Source organism: Pipistrellus hanaki (genome assembly GCF_964339955.1).
Source record: "Pipistrellus hanaki genome assembly, chromosome: 2".
In the NCBI taxonomy this organism is placed as follows: domain Eukaryota; kingdom Metazoa; phylum Chordata; class Mammalia; order Chiroptera; family Vespertilionidae; genus Pipistrellus; species Pipistrellus hanaki.
In genome coordinates, this window is record NC_140504.1 from 71,874,190 (window position 1) to 71,900,731 (window position 26,542).

The window sequence follows — 26,542 nt, forward strand, 5'->3', positions numbered from 1 at the left end:
ATGCAGCAGATGATTGTATATGTGTCAGACTTTATCAAACTGTCCACTTCATTTTTAAAAAATATTTTTATTGATTTCAGAGAGGAAGGGAGAGGGAGAAATATCAATGATGAGAATTATTGATTGGCTGCCTCCTGCATGCCCTACACTGGGGATTAAGCTCACAACCCGGGCATGTGACCTCCTGGTTAAAAGGTCAACACTCAACCACTGAGCCATGCTGGGTAGGCTAAATTGTCAACTTTAAGTAAGTTCAGTTCTCAATAGATCAATTATATTTCATTAAAAATTTTTGTTAAAATTCAAGTTTAGATATGTCATTTTTTGTGTGATTTCCTACTCTAACCAATTCTTTGATCAACCAACTATATTAGTCTGTTCAGGCTGCCATAACAAAATACCACTAATTGAGTGCTGGAAGCCAAGATCAACAGTAATTAATACAAATGCCAGAAGTCCAGGGCAGAAGGCTGAATAGGGTTTTGATATTCAGAAAGCTGAATGTCTGCATTGTTATTACCTGCTGTTGACTCAATGACTGAAGGCATCCCCCACCCCCCCAACCTGATAATCCTTTTACTGTTTACTAAACATTACCTTTGATATGCCTGTTTGCATTCCTAAGAGACAATTGTGTATTCCAAGAAGATGGGTGCAGAGATTCAGTGGAGCTTAGACTAACCTGTCCTCCCCCATAATTTCCAAATTTATATTTCTTGTCTTGTATATTAATTTGTGCGTCAGCCCTTCCTCCAGTCCTTTGAACCCAGGCCTCGCGGGCTGTGGCCTCACAATTGAGTGGCTAAAAACAGAAATGTATTTTCTCATATTTCTGGAAGCTGCAAGTCCAAGATCAAGCAAGGTACCAGCAAGGTTGGTTTCTGGTGAGAACTCTTCATGGGTCTGCAGATGAATGGGTTTTTTTCCCACTGTATCCTCTAATGGCCTTTCTTTCCTCTGGATGTGCATGGAGAAAAAAATATCTTGTATCTCTTCCTCTTCTTATAGGAACACCAGAAATATTGGATTAGGGTCCCACCCTTATGACCTCTTTTAACCTTAATTACGTCCTCAAGCCCTTCTCTCCAAATAGTTACATTGGGGTTAGACCTTCAACATATGAATTTGGCAGGGAATACAATCAGTCCATAACAGGAACAAACTATAGATTCTAACTGTGTAAAATAAGAGGGCTTTTACCCAATTTATTCACTTACCCCTAATACTTTCAGCATCTACTGTTTCAACAGCATTCTACAGTGTCACCTGTGCTCTTGGAGGGACCACATCTGCTTTTCTCTACACAGACCAATTCAGTAACTATCCTGAAAGTAATTAAATCTATACCAAATGAAAGTAAATGAGCATTCTTTCCATTTCATATTCATTATCCAATTTTTTAAAGGTAGGACTATTTTAATGTAAATTCACTTACACGATAACATTACTCAGAACTTTCTTTGGTAGACTTCTGTTTGTAGTTTGTTCTGATTTTTAATTGACCATTAATTATAAGCACCATGAATAAAAATCCTTACTACTAATTATAATAAACAGATAATCACTCAAACAAATGTACAAACTTTTTATTTAGAATTACTCAAATACAAATTAAATAAGTACAATATATGAAGCCTTCATAAAAACAGACCAAACCCCTTCAAATCATCTACTATTTCTACAACAAAATTAAAACCCAGTGTCCAAAATCAAAGTATTGTATTTTAAAGTTATTTTCAACATTAAAATTATTACAAAACACTCAAAGAAATTTAATTAGAAAATGAACACAGCTACTGCAGAGATACTCCTGCTATTCACTATTGATAAAATGAATTAAATTAAAATTTAGTATGATTTATATTCACAAATAAAAGCACCTCATTAAAAAAAAAAAAAGACAATTATTTGTTTCTCTCTAGACTGTGAGGTCTTCTTTACTTGACTTAAAAATTTATCTATCTATCTATCTATCTTTTTATTGATTTCAGAGAGGAAGAGTGAGAGATAGAAACATTAATGATGAGAATCATTGATTGGCTACTTCCTGCATGCCCTACACTCGGGATCAAGAAATGGTCTGGGTAGAGAAGAGCATGTGCCCTGTCCAAAACTGTGATCTGGTTCAGAGGTCGATGCTCAACCAGTGAACCACACCGGCTGGGCTGTTTATTTGTCTTTTAATTTTAATATGGCACAATAGATTTGATCAGCAAAAGCAACGTATCATTAAAAATGTTTACAATGTTTCTTAGACTTTTTCTGCTTTATTTCATGAATGAGAGGGGTCATATATTATATTTAAAAGTTAAAACATTACAATATAATAGGTACCTCTTAATAATGTGCATGGCAAAATAAAAATATACATTAAACAATAAAATCTCTTATTTCATTTATGAATAGAAAATTGATCAGACACATTTTATGTCTTCCCTTTTTATTAGGTCTTAATTCTCCAGAAAAAAAAGATTGCATATTATTTTTATAAATCCAATTCTAAATTTGCATCAAAAAAGGCAACAAGGGAGATAGTATAATTTTTACATCCATATTGTTTTTGAATATATTTATAAAAGTGGAACTAAACTTGTCTTGAGGAGAAAACTGAAAAATACACTATTATGGTGTTTGTATATTTAAAATAATCCAAAACAAAAGAAAAATATACATACAAAGGAATCCTCATCATTCAAAAATATAATTATTTGCAATTATACAAATAATTATAAGGTTTTCCTAAAACATGAACATCTGAGCCTTAAACTTATAAAACCAAGCTGTATTATACTAGAGGCCCGATGCACAAAATTCGTGCAAGAGCAGGCCTTCCGTCCCCTGGCTCCTGGCACAGGCTTCCCTCTGGCACTCGGGACCCGGGTTTCCCTTGCAGCCTTGGCTTCATCCAGAAGGATGTTTGGTCTAATTAGCATATTATGCTTTTATTATTATAGAAGATATGGATCAACTATTATAATTGGAGCTTTCTGTACACCAGGAGTTAAAACTTTTAGCATCTGTTGTTCTGTAAAACTGAAGATGAAATATAATTAAATTCAGCATTTCACTAGAAAATTTTATATCTCTCAGAAACCTGTTATACTTGCCATCAAATAAATGAACTCCAAGATTCAGCTATTCTTTAAAATGTTTTGTTTCTACTATTGCTCTTTAAAAACCATTTTAATCAAATTAAAGTTCTTAGAGAAAATTCACTCATGGTTCCGAATGAATTGTTTTTTGTTTTTAAAAAACTTTGCCTTGAGGGGTAGAGTTCTAGCTCTCAGAAATGTTTGTTCTCTTTCAAAGAGAATGGAAAACATAGAGATTTTCTTACTGACTCACTAAATATAAAGATTAATAGTGTATAATAACTTTGGGACACAATAACTTGTAAGTTTTCAGTTTATTTACTACTAACTAGCTACAACATTAGTATGAATAATCTCTTAAGGTTCTTCCAATTCTCACATGGTATGATTTTGTGCTTCTGCAGAAGTATCTACTTAACACATTGTTGACTTTTCCATAAATCAAGAGAACTAATATGAACTAAAGTAACACAGCTGAATTAAATTTCTCCTATAAGAAAAAACACAAAGACCGTATTAAAGGTCAACTTTCCAAACTCTATTAGACTCATTCACTCTCTAGTCAGACCAATGAACAGCACATAGAATTAAAAACCAAATACTTTAGTTAAATAAATAATTTTAAATTACATTGTAAGCCTATTAAATATTTAAAATATATTAACTCTATGCCAGTTTTCCTGCATTCTAATTTACATTTTTTTTTCATTCTATCTACATTCAAGATAATCTGTAAAGTTAATGTAGGGGGCTACTTAATATTCTTGCACTTCAAAACCCTAGTAAAGTTAAATCAGTGGTTCCCAACTTTTTTTTGCCCATGCCCCACCCAAGCATCTCTAAAATCCTGATGCCCCCCGTGACACATAATTCTTATTATTCAAAAATTGAACTCCCATTCACGTGGAGGAAGCCTAAAAGGCCATTAACTTGGTCTAAACAAGCTTCTAAAGAACATGGTTTTCATGAAAGAGAAAAACAATAGAACAAAAGGACAGTTTAAGTACTGAGGAGGAAATCACTAAGAAATATTTTAAAAATATAATATGAAGTGATATGAAAAAATAGCAAAGTTTCAACACATAATAGAGAATTGAAATGCATAAATATGTCACAATATATATATGAGGCACCTAGAACCATAAAAAATGCAAACAAAAATCACTGTTAATAACTCATTCTTGAATTGCCCCCGTGGTTAAATAGAATGAAGAGTTAAATAGAATGAAGAGCAGGATATTAATAACATATTCTGTCAATCTTAAGTATATTTTTATTGATTTCAGAGAAGAAGGGAGAGGGAGAGAGATAGAAACATCAATGATGAGAGAGAAACATTTGATTGCTGCCTCCTGCATATCCCCTTCTAGGGATCGAGCCTGCAACCCAGGCATGTGTCCTTACTGGGAATCGAACAGTGACCTCTTGGTTCATAGTTCCATGCTCAACCACCGAGAACACTGACTGGGCTATTCTGTCAATTTTAAAATAAAAGTACACTGAACACTATTTATACACTAGAAATACAAAGGAAAGATAAAAAGGAAATCTTACTGACAAGTGCCCATGTTCAAATGAATGTAGTTGCGTTTTGCCATTTCTTAAAAAAAGAGAAGAGGGACAAGATTTCGGCAGTAACCTACTTAAGCAATACTGAACCAGGACATTTCAGGAGCTGTAATGAGAAATTAATGAACCATGAAGCAGCATTTTTGTAATTAGTGCAGTGCAAGTTGATTTTTCTTTGTCTAACAATGGGCAGCAATGAGGCACTTAACTGTAGAATAGAAAAATAGGGACTATTTAAGAAGAAATTAAAAATCATTCGTAAAAGATAATTAGCATTATTCAAAAAGCAAAAAATTCTATTTTTATTTAACATGCTTTCAACATTACACAAGCTTCATTAGGAAAAATACTTTTGAACACAGGACAGTTGTTCAGTTTATAAGAGACAAAAAATAATTCCTTTTCAAGAGATTTTTGATTTCTGAGAATGAAGTTCAAGTCTTCTTAACCTGAGTGCTACATATTTATAAACCAAGAAAATACATCTTACCCATACTGGAGAAATGTTTCTAACTATTAGAAAAGAATAACATGTGATCCCTGACCTTATTCTTAAGAATCAGAAGTTTTTATTGTATATAACTTTAAAGAAGGGTATCTACTGACTGTCACAGAATAAATAGATATTTAGCACCTAAATTTGGAGAATAAGTATTGCCTTCATTTCAAATAGTTGTATGTCCACAGATTGAGGAAAATCAGATATGAATTATTTAACTGTATTAGAACATTCCAAAAAATTATCCTTGATTTGCATATACAGGTACCTGTAATAGTCAAACACAATATTTTCATTTCTTCCCAGAGTTATATATTCTTTTTTAACAAGTAAAAATAAAAGTGAGGCTTATTTCTTCTCATTCACTGTTAAACTGTCTTGCAAATGTGGCACCTTTTTCAGAGATTTAGATAGAAAATTGTTCTTAAAAAAAAACCAAGTCACCATATTCTACCACTAGTATCATTTTAAATGTTCTTCATTAAGACACAGAGATCAAAAGTGAACTAAATGACACAGATCTTCTGCTGAAATACATATGCAAATATAAAGCAGTATACAAGATGAATATACAAGAATTTCTGGCAATATATTGGCACATGCATACTTATCTGTGAGGTAAAAAAAGGACTAAGTGAAAGGTAACAAATGTTTGTCATGACATTATCCAAATGAATAGAGCCTAGTGTATTTACTTTTTTCATATCTGAGAGAAATATTCTTATATTGCCTCTTTAAATAAGCTTGATTTTAATTATGGATGGAACATTTGGATTCATATGTTAAAACTAATACATGATATAAACTGAAGTTTTCCAAGAGACAGTTTATCATCCCTACTGAAAAATTCTATAATCTTACCTTCTCTCCCTATTTGCTAATAAGAAAAAGTTTTCCTTGACTCATAAGGGAGGAAAAAGGCTTAAAAACACAAGGTCTTCCCTGAAGGAGGCTGGCAAATTTTAATACTTCACAATCCTCATTTATGTTGTTTACTTTTATTTTAATTAATTGTTAACCAAACAATTTCCTTACACAGAGGAGTCATTTCTCTTATTTATATCTTTAAGCTATTTTTTTCTATCTTATTTAAGATATTTTAATTTATTTTTGAAAGCAAATGAATACATACAAAAGCAGAAACACTACTGATGCAATCCAGTTAAGAAATAAAGTGCCTATAGCTTCCAATATAAATATTGCTTGATAAATTACAGCTAAGTAAAAAAGGCTAACCCAATCAACATGAAGATTGACTTCAGTATCTAGAAAATGGAAAATATGAGATAAGAATACACATTCTATATAAATAATAACAAAATTGGGGGTCTATTCAAATTCCCCTTAAAAAAAAAAGCAACTGGAAAAATTAAGTGGATTCTGCTTCTGAAGCACCCAGACATGCTACACAGCAATACCAACATGCAATTCCTGAAATGCAGAATCACACTCTGACTGCTGCCCTTCAATTTCTGCATTTAATTTACAATCCTCTGGCGTCTGGCTGATTGCATCTTGCAAAGCAGGAGATGTGACATGAGTACCATCTACAGAAGCATTGTCAGACAAGGCATCTAACTTTTCAGGGGAATGATCTAGGTGAAGCATACTATCTCCTGCCCCTTCAGCAAAATGTGTCCTCTCCTCTGAATCTTCCAGCTGTTGAACTGAAGTTAAGTACTGTTCAAGCAGATTATTGTCCTGCTCACTGTTTGAGCTTTCCTTACTCCACTCACCATGTTCTTCGCTAACATCCACTACACCTGACTTTTTGCGATGCCTGACTGTGTCAGTGGAGTTCCCCATTATCGAACTTTCAGTGCTTTCTCCGGAACTTTTTTCAAAATCCAAAGAATCCTGCAAACAGTGAACTTCTTCTGTTAGGGAGGAATGAAACCCAGAGTCTGGAAATTCCGGCAAGGATTTCTTTTGAGGAGCTTCATCAGGAGCAACGAACCAATCCAAATTTTTATCAGAAGAGGGCTCCTGGCTTTGGGGGAATAATGGATGTTCAGATGGCACCAGAGTACTTGAAATAGGAGGAACATCGGTTCGCCAGGAACTTAGCCGCTGGTCCACAGTCTGCTGCCAAGCTTGCAGAGATCTTACCTATGAACCAAAGGATGTAATTTTATTATAAAAGTCATGCCTGTTTTATAATTGTCCTTTGAGTTTTATTCCCAACACACATTAAGTTGGTAAAGGGAGGCAGCAAAACTGGAGTTAGAAGCACCCTGACTTCCCTTACCCTTTCCAAAGCACCTTTCGTCTAAACCAGGCTGGCACAATGGTACACGTCCTTGGCCCAAAGCAATTCTCTTGCTTCTACTGGAAAAACAATCAGAAGTACAACAGCACTTGTCTAGCTGATTAAGGGGTCAATAAGGTACTCAATATACACTGAGGTCCATATAATTAGACAGATTATAATCTACTAATATAAGTAGGTTCTCTAATATAAGTAGAATTTCATTTTAGATATCCATTTGGAATAAGAGTTTAATATTATCTAACAATATCATATATACAACTAAAATATACCCAAACACCCTGTTCTTGGTAATATGTCCTTTACATTTTTCAAGTACAATGAAGAAGTCAAAATTTTACTATAACATCTATAACAAAAAAGCAATATATAGAAATTTTTAGTTTCCCTTTGATTATCCTTCAAGGTAATCATTGATAGCAGTTTGATATTTATCCTTCCAGACTTTTTACTATATATTTCCAAATACAAAGTGAGTTTTTAAAATGAAGTGGAGCATCAGGTTCTGCAATTTGCTGTTTTTCACTGGACAGTGTTATCTTGGAGATCTTTCCATGTCAGTCCAGTTCTTCTTTTTAACTATTCTATAGCATCCAACAGTATTGTTATTTATAAAATTTATTTAAGCATATCCTTAGTAACAGTAATTATAAAACCTTAAAAAGGTGTTTTTAAAAATTATTTTAAAATATATTTTTATTGATTGTAGAGAGGAAGGGAGAGGGAGAGATAGAAACATCAGTGATGAGCCGAAACCGGTTTGGCTCAATGGATAGAGCGTCGGCTTGGGGACTGAAAGGTCCCGGGTTCGATTCCGGTCAAGGGCATGTACCTTGGTTGCGGGCATATCCCCAGTAGGGGGTGTGCAAGAGGCAGCTGATCGATGACTCTCTCTCATCGATGTTTCTAACTCTCTATCCCTCTCTCTTCCTCTCTGTACAAAATCAATAAAATATATATATTAAAAAAAGAAAAGAAAAGAAACATCAATGATGAGAGAGAATCATTGATAGGCTGCCTCCTGCATGCCCCACATTAGGGATCAAGCACACTGGGTATGTGCTCTTGACTAGAATTGAACCTGGGACGCCTCAGTCCAGAGGCCGATGCTCTATCAACTAAGCAAAACTACTAGGGCTAAAAAGGTTTTTTTGAATTTTACAGTATTAAGACCCTATTACAAGAAATTCTTATATAAAATATTTACAAGGAATTATTTAAAAAAATATTTAATGAAATATAATTTTAGTAAAATCAACTGTCTGAACTGTCCCTAAAGTGTGCTATTATAAGATTCAAACTCTATCTCCCAAGAAGTCATGTACTTAGGACATGCATATTGTAACTATCAAAAATCATTTTAGTCACTTTTCATTCAAATATTACCAAAGGATAAGACAAAATAATTACATAAAACTTCAAATTGGGTTTTTATATCTATATATTGAAAAGTTATAACAACAACCCTCAATTTAGTCACTTGCCTTCATCTTTATACTTCATCTTCCTGTTCAAAATAATAATATTTTTTTTCAGATTAAGTAAAATGTGACAAAGATCTCTTCCTAGTTTCAAGTTAGTGACAAAGAGCACAAATTACATCCTTGACCTTGATGAAGGGTGATTAGTATGCCTAACTACTCTATGATTAGCTAAATAAATCTAGGATTTTTCTTTGTTTACACATTAGGTAAATCAGCAGGAAGGCGTTTACCTGGTTCCAAAGGAATCTGACAGCCTCTTCTTGTACAAAATTTTTAATTCGTTCTTCATCTCTTTCTTTTCTTAATCTATAATAATTCAAAACCCATTATTGACATAAGGAAGGGTGCTTTGACTTGCACTTCTTGTAACAACTAATAAGCACATGCATTATAGACATTAAAAACCAAATAACAGACCTTTCCATTATTAAAATACCTAAGCTGGAACAAGTTTCAAACAAAGAAGTCAAATGAGATAGGACTGAAATCTAGATTATATTGGTTCCACAAAGTATTGCCAGTGATGAAAAATACAATTTTAATGGCTCTTTTTTTGGCCTCAATTTCCACCAAACACATTAGAGGCATCCGGTGCAAAAAGTTAAAGAATAGTGAGAAACACCTCTAGACTAGCAGGACTAACCCCATCAAACCTCAGTTTGCCCCAGTTCCTCATGAGCTTCTTCCTCCCACCAATTAGCCACCTCCACCACATCCCAGCACTTCCCCTTACTCTTCAAGGGCTCACTGTCACCCTCTGTACTTATGCCTATCACACATGTAAGGCTCCCTAGTTGTCCATTATCTCCCAGACTGTCACCACCACCTTGTTCTGAATCTCTGACCCAATTCCTCACATTCTCTAGCCCCACAAGCTCTTCTTCTGTGCCTTCTGAGATTCCTGAATTGTAATTAGCCAGGTCCCTTAAACAGAGTATAGGCTTACAGTTGTTCATGTGGAAAATAGAATAATTATCAATAATAATCTATATAATAAAGAGCCAGGGTCATAACGACCATTATGTCCGAAGGCTCAACCAGACCTGAAGTCAGTACTGGGTTGCCATGGCGACCCAGCATTGACTGGGGCAGCTGCTGGTGCCCTGACCCAGCACTGACTACCTATGGGGCTGTGGATCAGGCCCAGAGAGAGGCCAGCAGAGAGAGAGACAGGGTCTGATCTGTAGCCTCTGTGGCAGCTGTTGATCAGAACTTGCCTCTATCTCCCAGCCTGGCCAACAGTCATGCCTCCCTTTCTCTCTAGGCCTCCATGGGGGCTGCTGATCAGCCCTGCCTTTCTTTCTTTTTTTTTCTTTTTTTTTAAATATATATTTTATTGATTTTTATACAGAGAGGAAGTGGGAGAGAGAGAGAGTTAGAAACATCGATGAGAGAGAGTCATCGATCAGCTGCCTCTTGCACACCCCCTACTGGGGATGTGCCCGCAACCAAGGTACATGCCCTTGACCGGGATCGAACCTGGGACCTTTCAGTCCCCAAGCTGAAGCTCTATCCATTGAGCCAAACCGGTCCCGGCAGCCCTGCCTTTCTTATCAGGTCCTGTTGGTAGGCCCAGAGACGCTGACTGGCATTGAAACTGACCAATCAAAACCAAATCTGGGTGAATGTAAGGAGCCAGTGGCTGCCTAGGAGGCGGAGCTTTTGACGCTGACTGGCATAGAAATTGACCAATCAAAATCAAATTGGCCAGCAGAGGAAGGCAATTAGGGGTGAGATCAGACTGGCAGGGGAGGGCAGTTAGGGTTGATCAGGCAGGCAGAGGCAGTCAGGGGAAATCAGGCTGGCAGGGAAGATCAGGCTGGCAGGGGAGGGCAGATGGGAGAAACCAGGCTGTCAGAGGAGGGCAGTTGAGGGCAAGATCAGGCCAGCAAGGGAGGGCAGTTAGGGGTGACAGGGAGGCAGAGGCAGTTGGGGGTGAGATCAGGCCAGCAGGGGAGAGCAGTTGGGGCTCAATCAGGCCAGCAGGGGAGGGCAGTTAGGGGCAATCAGGCAGGTAGGCAGAGAGGTTAGGGGTGATCAGACAGGTAGGCAGAGGAGTTAGGAGCAGGTAGGCAGGCAGGCAGGCAGGTGAGTGGTTAGGAGCTAGTGGTCCCAGATTGTGAGAGGGGTATCCAATGGCCGAGGGGTCCCGATTGGAGTGGTTTAGCTGGGCTGAGGGAACCCTCCACCTCTGTGCACAAATTTCATGCACTGGGCCTCTAGTACAATAATAAATTCTACATTTTTGCATTTTCACAATTGTAAGCCTACTTTTTCTCACCCTATATAGTCAACCTCTTAGGTGAACTTTTCCTTAACCCAATCAGACACACTTTTGAGGGCATTGTAGCCCTCTCAAGTGGAAGATACCTTTTTCACTTAACCATTAGGGTCAGGAGTCTACTTCTCACTGTTGTGTACAAATATTCTTTACCTTCTTTCTTGAGGAACTAAATCTCCCCAAACTCTTTTCAAATGTTGCTTTCCCATTATCTGTCTCCATTCACTGCCCCATACCTGCCATTTCTGGAGACCTCAACATTCCCATGGATGCTCTATCTAAGAATAATTAATACACCCACGTCACTCCTCATTGTCTCACTGGAGTCCCAGTCATTTATTTTGACTACACAATTTTTAAAAAATGGTCTAAAGTGCCCACACAGACACTACCTCCCATCTTCCCAGCTCACCTGCACTTCCACCCCACCGAGACAATCCAGACATCTAATCTTGACGTAGACCTGGTTCATAGGTCGATGCTCAACCACCGAACCATGCCGGCCGGGCTCTTACCTCGGTTAAATTTCAAGATCCACCATACACACCTGGGAAAAATCATTCCTGAATGAACCAAATTAACCACCCCCATCAGAATAGAACAGCCGAGAACTGATGAAAACCATACAACCTGATCTACTGCTTTAAGTTTTCCTCACACTGTCCAGCAATCCTCCTCCATTCCCCTTATAAGTTCACTTTTAAAACGAATACCGGACACCTCGCAACTCACACATCTCTCCATAAACCTCCCACACACTCCTCTTTTCATTTTCAAATGTTGACCACATCTTATACATATGGAAAAAGGAGAGGCATCCATCACACAGGACTTGCCCACCCCTCAGCATCAAACCCATCACCTTATATCTGCTCCTGCCTCAGCCCACTCAAGATACTTGCACACTGGATACCTTCTTCTCGAATCTTTTCAAAAACTTCAAGCCTGCATGTCTTTCTTTCCTCTGCACCATCAGTTCTTCCCTCTTTATTGAATCATTTCCATCAATACATAAACATGCTCTTTATTGCCTGTCTTTAATTTTTTTTTCTTTAAGTCCAGATTCTCCAGCTCTTCTCATCCTCAGAGCAACACGTCCCAAAAGAATTAGCTACACTCATTTCCTACCTCTCATTCACTCTCAACCTATTCCAAACTGCCACCAACCCACAATGCCACTGAAGCTGTTTTTCAGAAACTCACGGGACCGAAAAGGTTAATTCCAGCAGGCCTGGGGTGTTCAAACTCTATGTATTCTAAAGACAGAAGTGCCCTTAATTGGCTCCCAGGAGGTAGCCTGTAAGCCCTGGGAACCTAAGCCCTTGGAATATCCCATCTGGTAAGACTTTGAACTAAACCAGATAGTTTATGCTAATGCTGTGCTTTCTAGTGAATAAGTGTTTTGTTTTTTAATTTTTACTTAATGGGTTTAGAGAGAGAGAGAGAAAGAAGAAACATCAGTTTGTTGTTCCACTTACTTATGCATTCATTGGTTGATTCTTTTATGTGTCCTGTCTGGAGACTGAACTCACAACCTGGGACAACACTCTAGCCAACTGAACTACCTGGCCAGGGCTGGTGAATAAGTGTTTTTGTTCACCTGGGGCCCTGTATGAAGGTTAGTCACTGTCTATGTGACTGACCCCTAATAAAAACCCTGGGTGTCAGACTTGAGTGACTTCCCCGGTTGGCAATGCTTCCCGGGTATTGTCACATATCATTGCTGGGAGAATCAAGCTCTGCCTGTACAACCCACCAGGAGAGGACACCGAGAAGCTTGTGCCAGGTTTCTCCTGGGCTCTGCCCCATCCATCTTTCTCCTATGCTGACTTTAAAGTGTCTCCTATCCTCCTTTCATTTCAATAAACCACAATCATGAACAGAATAGCTTTTCTGAGTTCTTTCAGCAAATCATCAAACCTGAAAATTGCTTTGAAGCCCCAATACAGCCACCAATAACCCCAGCTTCTCAATCTAATGTACACTTCTCTATCCTCCCTACAGCACCTCTCTTCTCTCCCGAAACATTTCCCTGTTGGAGTTGGGACACACTCCAGTGGTTTTCTTACCACTCTGGCTGTTCCTTCTCAGTCTCTTTTACTGCCTCCTCCTCTCCCACTTGATACTATTAATAGATAATCGGTGGCTGGAATATTAATACTCAAAATAAATTTTGAAATCCTAATTTTTCTGAGTCAGCAGTCAGTAAAACAAGTGAGCCACAGAATGAAGGCATAATTCCTACCATTGCCCAGTATTTTAACCCCTTTTAAGTTCCTGCTCTTTTCTTTAATTCTCAGGTCACCTAGTTAGTTCTATGTAGTCTTTCTCATCTTCTCTACTTATCCAGTTTTTCTACATTTTCTGTACCTTTGTGTGTTTAGGTTTATAGATGCCTTATAAGGCGTGTATTCACTCAACATTATTGCTAAGCTGCATCTATGTACCGACATGGAGATGCATGGGATGGTGTCTGCCCTCGAGATGCTTTCAGTGTATTTATTGTAGGAGACAAGTTAGCCACGTGTGGCAATGTGGTATGAATGTGTCCTGAGCATCACAGCATTGATGCAGTGTTCCGAGTCAACTCTAAGAATGACGCAAACCAACAAAACAGCACCTGACAGAACTTTTGCCTCACCTCCTTACTTCATCGGTGAGGCAGACAATGTGCTCCTGCATTCTGCGCAGCCGGATCTCATAGCGCACGCCTTTGGCCTGAGGGCTATAGTTCCTGGCATAAAAGCCCCGCCAACAAGCCTGCAGTGTGGTGGCTGCCTCATTCAGTTTCTGAAGGGCAACTTCATCTTGTACCAAAGCAACAGAGCTCTGGGGAAAAGCCTCACAAGGAAGTTCTTCTGAAGCAGTTTCAAACGTGGTTTCTTTTCTGTCTGGTTTTGTAGGTAAGACACTGTGTTCCACTGGCTCAGGATAAGATGGAAGGCTGTTCGTGTCACCTTTCGAGAGAGCATTGGCTACTGCTAGCTCAGGGCAAGGTACCTGCCCATCTTTCTCATTGACCTCTGCACCAACTGCACTTTTTATCACTTGAGCAGAATTCTCACTTGTAGCCCACAAAGCTTTTTCCTCTTCTTTATCCAATTCCTGGTCTTCCTGCCCTTTCACAGAGTCATTTGTACCATCTTCTAGGCCCAAGTCAATGCCTTGTAGTCGCAGCTCAACTGTAGGTGATACTGGGGAGAGTCCTGATGCAACTGGCATAAAAGTAGACTCTGAAGAGAGAAGACTACAGTTCAACTTGTCCTCATCTGTCTGTATGTCTTCCAGGTGCAGGTCATTTCGAGAATACTTTGTAGTATGTATAGAAGCTGGAAAGTTACTCCTAACGGCATATGATTGATCATCATTACTGCTTATCCCAACCCAAGAATTTACTTGGATGACAGGTTCTAAAAGAATCAACAGAGTATCATTTAAACAACTACATATGTAAAGTTTTTTAAAATTTCAGCTTCTTCAAGGTGTAATTAACATACAAAATTATAAGATATTATAAGTATATATTGTGGTGATTTAATATATGTATATATTGTGAAAGATTCCTGACATCTGGTTAATTAAAATATCAATTACCTCACATATTTACTTATTTGTGTGAGTTAAGACGTATTTTTCAGTTATATCTTTTTAAGAAAATCTAATCCCTGAAATAGAGCAAAATGCAATAAAATGCCTTCATTGATTCCTCCAATAAGCCTAAAACATCAAACCAAATATTTTTAAGAAAACAAATTATTTCAATAATCAAAGTAGCAGATCAATACAAAAAGTAGCAGTGCTCTAAGTTTTTAAAAATTACAAATATTTAAAAAATATATGTGTATGTGTATACACATATGTATAAAATATATATGTATGAGCGTGTATATATGTATGAGTATGTATACACATATGTATGAAATATAAGATCCAAATGACCACTTAAGTAAAAAAACTAATAAATCTATGAAAATATGCACCTTTTCTGTTTTATGATGCTTAACAGATCCAACAACTTGAAGAAAACAGAGTAATTACTTTCTTACCACACTCCTGGACTGTCTGGCCATCTTGAAGGGGGCTCGAATGCTCTGGTGCCTTTGCTTCAGCGGGAGGAAGACAGGACAATTCTTCATTTTGGCTTTGGTTCATTAACTGCCTCTGATGAAACCTACAAGTCAATAACATTGGATGTGAAGGCGTTGGTGGTATAGTGGTGAGCATAGCTGCCTTCCAATAACAATGGATGTGATTTAACACACACCCAGAAAAGCAAGCTCTTCTCTGCTTCCTATTAGAAAGGTAGAAGTTTAAAATCTTCAAAGTAGATACCTCTAATCACAACCAAATTACAAAGTCTCATTTGAAAGCACTGGATAGAAAGGGTTAAGGACCTTATTTTTAAATTGCATAGACAGACAACTCATATGCATACACTTGTACAAACATTTAAGGCAGGATCTCTGGTTTAAAAAATAAAAGTGACCACTAAATGCTTCCAGCTATACTTCTTTTCTTCTTTTTTGTTCAATTTCCCTCCCCCCTCGAGAGCTGTCTGCCTGCTTTCTTTGCTTGGTAGTTCAGTTAATACATTAAATTCTACATATGAGCGAAATCATATGATACTTGTCTTTCTCTGACTGGCTTATTTCACTTAGCATAATGTTCTCTAGGACCATCCATGCTGTTGCAAAGGATAAAATGTTCTTCCTTTTTATGGCAGAGTAGTATTACATTGTGTAACTGTACCATAGTTTTTTCATCTACTCGTTAACTGATGGACACTTAGGCTGCTTTAAATCTTGGCTATTGTAAATAACGCTGCAATGAACATAGGTACATATATTCTTTCGAATTGGTGTTTTGGGTTTCTTTGGATAAATTCCCACAAGTGGAATCCCTGGGTCATAATGCCGTTCCGTTTTTAGTTTTTTGAGGTAATTCTATACTGCTTCCACAGGGGCTGCACCAGTCTGCATTCCCACCAACAGTGCACAAACACTCCCTTTTCTCCACATCCTCATTAACACTTGTTGTTAGCTATACTTCTTAATGTGAGTATTTAAAAACCCCAAAGGAGCGACTACATTATAAGAGAAGATCCATTTTTTTAAAAAGTCCATTCTCCCATACTGCTTGGCTCTCCCCAGGCATGATTAGCAATGCGGCTGCTGTGGAGCAAACTGTACTGCACTGTGTGGCTCAGTTCCCTGCCCGACTGCTGCAGTGACAAGGGGCCATACGCTCAGAAATGTGGGCCGCGGCACTTGCCTCAGTCCTACTGACCCCGCAGCAAAGACTCAGAGATATTTTCACTGTGAATTCATCAGCTGCTATAAATAAGTAGGCTCACCTCTGCTTGCTCAGAATCTTCTCTAGCTTGGCATCCTCTGCTGTTTGAAGACCCAGTGTAGAAGTGAGAGGACAGACCAGAGCTAGATACTGGACAAGCTGGACATGCTGGCCAGGCCGATATGCTCTCCCCTTGCCTTGACTATAGAGCCATTCAGCTTTCAAACTGGAATTGGGGAATATAAAGAGAAGGTGACACCAGGCAGACAGTACTAGTATGCAATTTTAAGCACCATGATCTCCCATCTTAATTACCTTTATAGCACTGATAGATGTTTTTCATAAATAAAACTCACTCAACTTTTAATCGATCCTTCTGGTTTACTCTCCTTACTCTTAACATGACTTAAACCTTTTTTTTTTGTTTGTTTGTTTAGGGACATTTTCACAGATTTGTACTAATGGTTCCAAATATTTCAAAATTATTTTCAAAGAAGCAATACATATTCCTTCCATTCACTGTTAAACAGAAGTACCCAAATTTATTACAGATGAGATGTGATAACAGTATTATAGTTATTTCTTGAAGAGCCCTTATCTTTTAGAGATATATACTGAAATATTCACAGATGAAATTACATGTAATCTGAGATCTTAAAAATAACACATGAGAACAGAAAGTAGTTGAAGGTATAAATGAACAAGGTTGGCCATGAGTTGGAAACCAATGAAGTTAGATATTGGATTCATGGAAGGTCATTCTATTACTGTCTATTTTCCCACTAGAGGCTCAGTGAACAAATTCGTACATGGGTGGGGGTCCCTCCACCTGGCCAGTGGTCAGGGCCAATTGGGTCTGGCCAGCCAGGGGGAGGGACCGAGAGAGGTTGGCCGGCTGTGGGAGATTGGCTAACCACACAGGTGGTTGTCTGTGGGAGCACACTGACCACCAGGGGGCAGCTCCTGCATTGAGCTTCTACCCCCTGGTGGTAAGTGTGTCATAGCGACCCATTGAGAGGTTGTTCAGTCAACAAGTTGTAAGGGTTGCTTAGGTTTTTTTTATATAGTTAGATACATGTTTGAATTGGTTTATTTATTTATTTTTGTTTAACATGCCATTGCCTCAATTTTGCCATTCTTAAAACTTGGCCCTCAACTTGAAGTTGAGGTTAGATCATTTTGATATACGTTGTTTCTCTGTTTTTATACAATTAACTAAGCACTGCAGATAGTTTGAAAATCACTTCCAATTCACGACTATTTTCTTGGACTTTCATACCAAGGTATCCACATCATACAAACTGTACTGTCCAAAACAGTCAAGCCACCCTATTATAGACTTAAGAGAAACTGTCCTCTTGATAACTGATTAAATCATACAAAAGGATCATGGTGCAATACAATATAAGTTTAGTTAGTGATCTTCCAGGGTCATAAGAAAGGAGACTGCTTTCCTTCAGTGAGTATGCCAAGTAGATTAACTTAAGTCAGATAACCTATTTTCAGTCTAATAAAAAGTTTATTTTATTTCATAAAAACAGTTAAAAATAAAGATCATTCAGAATCTTCATGAAATATGCTCTAAGTTCCCATAAGTTCTCCAAGCAAATCACTTTTTGAAAAGCTCTCCCCACAAAAAGGTCCACAGCAAATGGCAACTGTCAACGTGAACATAACCAGCAAGCAACATTTCCAGGTTATAGATGGCATGTAGTTTGGGAAGAAGGAGCAACAAAATAAAAAGACAAAGAAGGCTCAGGCTCCAATGCTCCACAGTATGAGTGCAAGAAAAACCATAAACTGTGGAGCAACAGCGAATGTAAATGTTCTTCTTGCCTTTGCTTTCCATTCATCAAAAACATACACTAGTAATCCTCATAGCCAAGTGGCTTGGAGATCAACGCTTCCTAGTGATACCAACAACAAGCAAGGCTTAACAACAAGACTGCACACATAGCCCACAAAGGGCTACACCAAGACTGTCCACCTCAGGTAAGTGGGAGGCTGACTCACTGAACCATATAGGACACCTTAGCACACAAAGGCACCCTACCAACTCAGGGAAGCTGTGAAAATGCCGAGACAAGGAAACAGATCACAAACAAAAGAAATGGAGGAAAAGAAGCGACTGAATAGAGTTCAAAACCACGCTTATAAGGTTTTTTCAAGAATTTCCTAGAAAAGGCCGATAAAATAAACAAGACATGAGGATATGAAAAGGGATCAACTAGAAATAAAGAATACATTGTGTGAAATAAAAAATATTATACAGAGTCCTAAAAACAGAATGGAAGATCACAAGAATCAAGTCAAAGATTTGGAACACAAAGAGCCAGAAGACACTCCTCCACAGAAGCAAGAAAATAAGAGAATCCAGAAAGTTGAAGATAGTGTAAGAAACCTCTGGGACAATTTCAAACGAACCAACATCAGAATTATGGGGGTCCCAGAAGAAGAGAGAGAGCAAGATACCGAAAGAATACTGAAAGAAATAGTGACAGAAAACTTCTCCCACCTGGGGAAAGAAATAGACTTACAAGTCCAGGAAGCACACAGAACCCCAAACAAAAGGAATCCAAAGAGGACACACCAAGACACATCATAATTAAAATTCCAAGAGCAAAAGACAAAGAGAGAATATTAAAAGCAGCAAGAGCAAAGCAGGTAGTTACCTATAAAGGAACACCCATACGATTGTCAGCTGATTTCTCAACAGAAACCATGCAGGCCAGACGGGAATGGCAAGAAATAGTCAAGGTGATGAATGGCAAGAACCTACAGCCAAAAATACTCTACCCAGCAAAGCTATCACTCAGAATTGAAGGCCAGATAAAGAGCTTCACTAATAAAAAAAAGCTAAAGGAGTTCATCATCACCAAACCAGAATTATATGAATTGTTGAAAGGGGTTCTTTAGGAAGAGGAAGAAGATATAGATAAAAATTATGATCAACAAATATGTAACTATCAACAAGTGAAACTAAAAGCCAAGGGAATTAAAAAACCTGATGAACAATATTAACTGGTGAATATAATAGAATCAGAGGTATGGAAGGGGGGTGGACTGATGATTCTCGGGGAAAGGGGGAATGGGGGGGTGCAGGAAGAGCCTGAACAAAAACTGTGCACCTATGGATGAGGACAATGGGGGGTGGGGAAAGGGTAGAGGGTGGGGTGGGAACCTGGTGAAGGGGTGCAATGGAGGGGAAAAAAATGAGGAACATTTGTAATAATATGAACAATAAAGATTTATTAAAAAAATATAAAATATAAAATAAAATAAAAACATACACTATACAAATGTATTAATCCATAAAATTTTCTCCTGGGTAAAAAAACTCCCTGAAAATTAAGATACCATTGCCAACAAAACTAACATTCATTCAGCTATAACATTACTTTCAAATCATTGGAATATGATATTTCTCTTGAGATGAAAGGAATGATTTACATAATATAACAGAATTAACAACTATTAAGAAAGAAAATTGAAAACCTGCTCTATTTCCACCCCTCCCCACCAAAAAAGAGTATAGAATAAAATGATACTGGTATTTACTTTTAAAATACTCCAACAAAAAAAGTGGGGGGATAGATGAAACAGGATCAGCAAAATACTGATCAATCTGGAGGCTGTATGGTGAGTACTGAGGTGTCCCTATGTTAGTTACTTTCTCTATTTCTCTGTATTTGAATATTCTTTAAAAAAAAAGAAAAAGAGCCGGGACTGGTTTGGCTCAATGGATGGAGCATCGGCTTGGGGACTGAAAGGTCCCGGGTTCGATTCCCGTCAAGGGCATGTACCTTGGTTGCGGGCATGTCCCCAGTGGGGGGTGTGCAAGAGGCAGCTGATCGATGACTCTCTCTCATCGATGTTCCTAACTCTCTGTCTCTCTCCCTTCCTCTCTGTACAAAATCAATAAAATATATTAAAAAAAAAAAAAAAAGAAAAAGAAAAAAAAAAGAAACATCTCCAAAGTTCTGCTTCCTAAGTTCTGATCTCTAAGCAATAGAGGCGCAGTATGTACTGTAAATGGCAAAACAGATGGAAACAAACTCAGAAAGAAATCCAAATTCTCATGTGCTATATACCAAGGTGCCGGTCTTCCCTCAGGGGCTCTTCTCCCACAGAAAGCAACAGCCAAAGCTCCACAGGGTGGGTGGCTGCTCAAGTGACTCTTTCTGTGACACACACACTTAAGATGTGGCTACCTGAAGCCATCAGGTACCTAGGATACTTTACACGAGGGAGAAAAATGTAACCTGGAAGTTTTTAGGAAATAACAGTTAGGCTGAATACATATGAAAGCTGGAAAGTCCTTCCTATCCTCAGGACAATCCCAAGGTTAACCAGGAGGATGTTTTGAACACTGCACAGGCTACTGAGCGAGTTTTAAGACAATAGCTCTCCCTTAGCATAATTCCTCCTCCCCGAATAGCATATTTCCGGAGATACTCTAAAACCTGGCAGTAGAGTAGACTCCAGGGTTGTCTCAGACATCACCTGCAACAGCATTTTTCTCACTAGTGTGGCATCAATAACAATCTAGGTTCTTTACTCTGAATATTTCTATTTACCCATTCTTCTGTGGACTGACAGTTGGGTCATTTCCCAAATGTTCCAAATAGCTCCCAATGTTTGAAGCTATTATGAATCGGCTGCTATGAACACTCTTGTATGTATCTTTTGGTAGACAGAGCACCCTTTTTTGTAGGGTAGAGACCAGAGGTCAAATTGTTGGGCTACAGGGAATGTATTGTGTGTTTAGCTTCAGTAAATACTGCCAGTTTTTCAAAGTGATTGAACCACTTACATTCCTAGACAGTGTATGAGAGTTCCAACTGCTCCACATACTCACCAACACTTATTTGTGAATATTGTCCATCCTTTTAATTTCAGCTACTCTGGTGATTTAAAGACTCCATAATAACCAGGAAAAATAATAATCTTTCTGAATTATCAAAAAGTCAAAATAGCTCTAGTTGGTTAGGCTCAGTGATTAAGTGTTGGCCTGTAGACTAAAGGGTCACAGGTTTGATTCTGGTCAAGTGCATGTATTTCGGTTGCAGGTTCAATCTCTGGCCCCAGTCAGAGTGTGTGCATGCAGGAGGCAACCAATCAATGTTTCTCTCTGTCTCTCTAAAGACATTTTCCTTTTTCTCTAAAAAAAAAAAAATCAATAGAAAAATATCTTTGGGTGAGGATTAACAACAACAACAAAAGTCAATAGAATGGTTATCTCTAGTATGGAGGGAGTTTTATGATGGGAGTGGGGCAAAGGAGACCTCTGGAGGATCACTGGCTATGCCCCATTCTTATTCTCAGTGGGGATTATATGGATATTTGTAGATATCATTTTTTTTTAAATATATTTTATTGATTTTATACAGAGAGGAAGGGAGAAAGATAGAGAGTTAGAAACATCGATGAGAGAGTCATCAATCAGCTGCCTCTTGCACACCCCCTACCGGGGATATGCCCGCAACCAAGGTACATGCCCTTGACCGGAATTGAACCCGGGACCCTTCAGTCCCCAAGCCGACGCTCTATCCATTGAGCCAAACCGGTCCTGGCTGTAGATATCATTTTTAAGATTATACCTGAATTATAAAACTTCACTTTTTTTTTTTTTTTTTTTTAAATCCGGGGGGAAGAAGAATTCATCTGAGAAAGAGTTGTTATTGTGCTGCCCTCTTCCTCTGCCTCCCTCCAGACTTTGGTGCAAGACACTCACACGAAGGGAAGCTACACAAGTGAATGCACTGTTTCCTACCTCTTGGAGTCTCTGAAATTAAACATTTGTAAAACATTTCATAGGAAGTTCAAAGAAGTACAAATTAACTGAAAGTCACTTGTAAAAAACCACTTTCAGTGTAGAAACATAGCCTTTGTATTATTATTCAGACTCAACAAATATTTTGTTTAACACTTGCTTTACTTTCTTCAAACCACTTCAATACCTATTCCCTATCCAAAAGTAATGACAGTTATCATTTATTAAGCCCCTAGTGTATGACCAGTATTATGCTATTTATATCCTTTATCCTCATTACTTTGAAAGTGAGGTAGTATTCCCCACATCTGAAGATGAGGGACTAAGGTTTGGAGAAGCCAGGGCCTTGCCCAGGCCACACAGCTAATGGGCATCAGGGAAAAATATGAGTGAAGCCTTCTCTTGTCTCTTTTCACCTTCCCTCCCAGGTTTCTCTTTATGCCAGACTCTCAATTCTAACCATCTCTCCATGCTCCTCCCTCATGTGAAAATGTTGCCTACTACCTCAGAAAAATCCAACAACTTCTTTCACTTAAAGAAAGATCTGAAGAAGATAACCCAAGGAAATCCATATTCCAGCTTTAGAACTAACCAGTTTGAAACAAAAAAGGTTCATGAGTACATGGCAACACTTACTGAAGGATAAAGGAAAAAGCCACACTTTTTGGTAGGCAAACTAGACTTGGCATATGTCCCCCACCCCACACCAGCACCACCACTGTGTAGCTCCTGGTTGCCATTCCTCACTGCCCCACGACCGATTCAGCAACTAGACAAAACTGCAGGGAGAAGAGAAGGAAAACCTTGTGATCTACCACTCATTCCCTCATTAGGAAACCCCTTAAGGGACTGCTGCCAGACTCCAGGAAAGAAGAGCAAAAAAGGGTGAGGAAGAATGTATGTGCTGCGTCCATGAATGCATATACATATGCATTGAGAGGAGGAAGTGAAATGAGGCACAGCGAGGAGAATAAACTCATTTCAGTCCTCACAATCCCCTCTAACTCCTTTGTCCACATCCTAGTTCCTTACCTCTCCTAAGGCTCTAATTGCACTGATCAAGTGCCAGCGTCCAAAAGACCCCACCAGGCAGGGTCCCAACTCCAAGGTGCAAAAACCATCCATGATCTAGAGATGAGGGAGTCCTCATTCCTACTGCTTCACAGTAGGACCAATCAACATGACTGCTACCAGCTCCAAACTGGAACTCTGCATGCATTTTCCCACAGTCTCTGTCATAAAGGGTAGTTGGGTCCTAAGTTATTCTTAATACTGCCTTACAAAAGTGAATTATAAGCTTTTGTGGGACTGATCTGAGACCCAACCTCTGGAACTGAAATTCTTTTGTAGAAAGGATAGAAAATCCTAAGCGAGCAGCATAAAGTCTGCTATATGACTGCACTAAGGAGATTCATTTTAAAAGCACATTTACAGAAATATTCAGCTTATTCATCTGTCAAAAGCTAGAAATGGTCTAGTAACTTGCACAGTAAATGTGATGGTAAAAAAGTCATGTTCACCTTTCTTTCTGAGATATCACATATCCATCCAGGACTCTGAGGTGTAAGCACCAGCTGACGATGTATGGTCGGTAGTCGAACCCTGGAATGGAAGGTGTTGCCATCACACAAGGATTGCTCATGATCGACAACTGTTCCAATTCAGTTAAGGATGCCAAGAAAGAGATCTGGAACAAAGGATATGTCTGTTGAACAAACTGGACTATTCAGCGTCAAGCACAAAGCTTTCGTGATTACACATCTTTGGCAATTTGAGAATGTAACAGTTCCTCTCTTGTTCTGAAAAGCGACACATAACACTCATGTTATCCACCGACTTCCAAAATTCCAACGATACGGCCATCTCTCCTTGCTGCATAATGTCGCTTAGAGAACATCAGCACTGCTTCCCAGCAAAGACAATTGAAAACCTAACAGCAGCCAGAGGAAGGTGCACAGTGTGCCTTAATCTCTTTGGTGTAGATGTCCCTTTACCTCCAATCATTTACAAATGGAACAACTGCACATTACATATGAAATTATGCCTTAATGATCCACTGACATTAAGAAAAAACTGGAAAGAAAAATAATGATCAGCTAGAGCCAGTGTTTCATCTTGATGCAGTTTCTTCCAAGAGGCTCACAGTCCAACAGTGAGCTCACAACTTCCTCCTGTGTTTCTCCTCCTTTCCCACAATTTTGCAGCTTTCTGGTTCCCAAAGAACATTCTCAAATTTTACCTCATTTAAGTCCCGAATTCCATTTTCTGCCAAAGAAAGGATAGCGAGACTTCTTGGTAGATAAGCTGGAACCATTCTAAGAGAGGTGATGATGTTTCCATGTAAAAGCAGGGTCTTAAAAGTAAAAACAACAGGACTTACAAATGAAAAAATTATAAATGAATGGATCTATTTTGACAAAAACCAAAATGGTATGTATGAAAGCAGGGGACCTATTTTATTATACATCTCATAGCACACAAATCAGAGACTTAATGCTAGAAGAGTCATGGGTCATCTTCTGGTCCACTCTCTTTCCTTGTCCACATTCTAAGCCTAAGGAAGTTTTAAGACTTGTCCATGAACACATGCTAGGTGTAGCAACTGGCATTTTGTGAGATTTAGTTTATTAAAACTTGAGCAATTTCCATCAAACAGTTCATTGCTTTTAAAAACATCAATTTAGAGGGTGAGGAAACAGAAAGAAAATACTCATTAAAACAACCATGTATAAAGAAAATTTTCCAAAAGAGAAAGAGGAAGGGTGAAAGGGAGGGAGGAAGGAAACCCACAATCCATAATTTGCTCTAATTCTCCTGATCATGTGCCAGCATCCAAAAGACCCCATCAGGCAGGGATTCCCAACTCTAAGGTGCAAAAACCATCCATGATCTAGAGATGAGGGAGTCCTCATTCCTACTGCTTCACAGGTAGGAAAAGGGGAGGACCAACCAGCTCCAAACTGGAATTCTGCATGCATTTTCCCACAGTCTCTGTATTCTCTTAGAAACTAAAAACTTGGTCAAGCTAGCATGTGCTACTCACAGATGAAGCTGACTCAAGGTCAGCAACAATGAGGAACCAAAAACTCTGAACACCCAGATTCTAATAAGATAATCATGCCTCCATTCCAGAAAAAACAAAAAGTTTAGTCATCTTTAGTTCATTTGAATTCTCTTAGTATTTGTCTAAATCCAATTGTTTAAAATAACCATTGAATGTGGGGAAAGTTAAGCTAATAGCACTTCTAAAGCTTAATGAGTTCATCTGATATTAATATCCAATGAAGCAAAAATATGGAAAATGCCTACATAAGTCTTTTGAAGCTGTGAGTTCAACTGTTACTTATTTGACTGCATGATACATTTTCCTCCATAGAATGTGTTATATGATACAAGTTTATTTTTTAAATTAAAGTGAAATTAATTTTGATAACTTAATAATGCCTGTTACTAGAAAAAACCCCACAGCAATCTTAAGTGTCAGGAACACAGGTTCATGTTCAGGAATAATGATGCTCAACCTCGCCAACATGCTATGTACTTACTGCAAAGCTGCTAGAAGGCTGGTTGGACATGAAGGGAATTTCATGTTTCAAGGATGGTAAATAAGAATTAACCTGAATTACAATTACCAGTTTTAATTACATCAGTTATAGACACTAAAAACAAAAAGTTTCACACTGTAATAAAATTTTTTATTGTAATGAACACAATCTGTTCTTCATATATAGCAGGCTGCTTTAAAGTCGATCAGATAACATTCTATTGGTATTTTAGTATAAAATTTCAGAAATGACATAGTCAGAACATACACTTACCTTCAGTGATACCAATTTAGATATATCACCTATCTGGGATAAGTTATTATCTGATAAATCGAGGTGCTGTAGAGCTGTGCAGCTATTGATTTGCTCCATGGCCTAGCACAAGAAAATTATTATGTCAGTTCATGCAAACAAAATAAAAATAAAGAAAGTCTTCCCTAGTTTCTCATAGCTGAATCTCCTGCTTCCTCTGCTTATTTATTTATTTTTTAAAATATGATTTTATTGATTTCAGAGAGGAAGGGAGAAGGAGAGATAGAAACATCAATGATAAGAGGGAATCATCAATCAGCTGCCTCCTGCATGCTCCCTCTTGGGAATCAAGCCCACAACCAAGGCATATGCCCTTGACCAGAATTGAACCTGGGACCCTCCAGTTTGCAGGCCAATGTTTTATCCACTGAGCCAAACCAGCTAGGGCTCCTCTGATTATTACTGGAAGCAGAGGAGTGGTACTTA

General features: G+C 38.3%; 1 protein-coding gene across 2 annotated transcripts in view; it reads right to left on the reverse strand.

The window, feature by feature from the left end:
- Positions 1-1,574: 1,574 nt before the first annotated feature.
- Positions 1,575-26,542, reverse strand: part of CEP97 (centrosomal protein 97) — a 29,667-nt gene continuing 4,699 nt past the window's right edge. Inside the window, exons 4-11 of one of the 2 annotated variants that reach the window (XM_084875455.1) lie at positions 26,078-26,179; positions 24,499-24,612; positions 23,780-23,946; positions 16,548-16,712; positions 15,241-15,365; positions 13,836-14,604; positions 9,144-9,219; positions 1,575-7,269 (exon numbers count right to left, since the gene is read on the reverse strand). In XM_084875455.1, coding sequence (XP_084731581.1) covers positions 6,565-7,269; positions 9,144-9,219; positions 13,836-14,604; positions 15,241-15,365; positions 16,548-16,712; positions 23,780-23,946; positions 24,499-24,612; positions 26,078-26,179 — 2,223 coding nt within the window. In that variant the 3' untranslated portion in view covers positions 1,575-6,564. The remainder of the gene's footprint in view (positions 7,270-9,143; positions 9,220-13,835; positions 14,605-15,240; positions 15,366-16,547; positions 16,713-23,779; positions 23,947-24,498; positions 24,613-26,077; positions 26,180-26,542) is intronic. The other variant, XM_084875456.1, reaches the window with a different exon arrangement.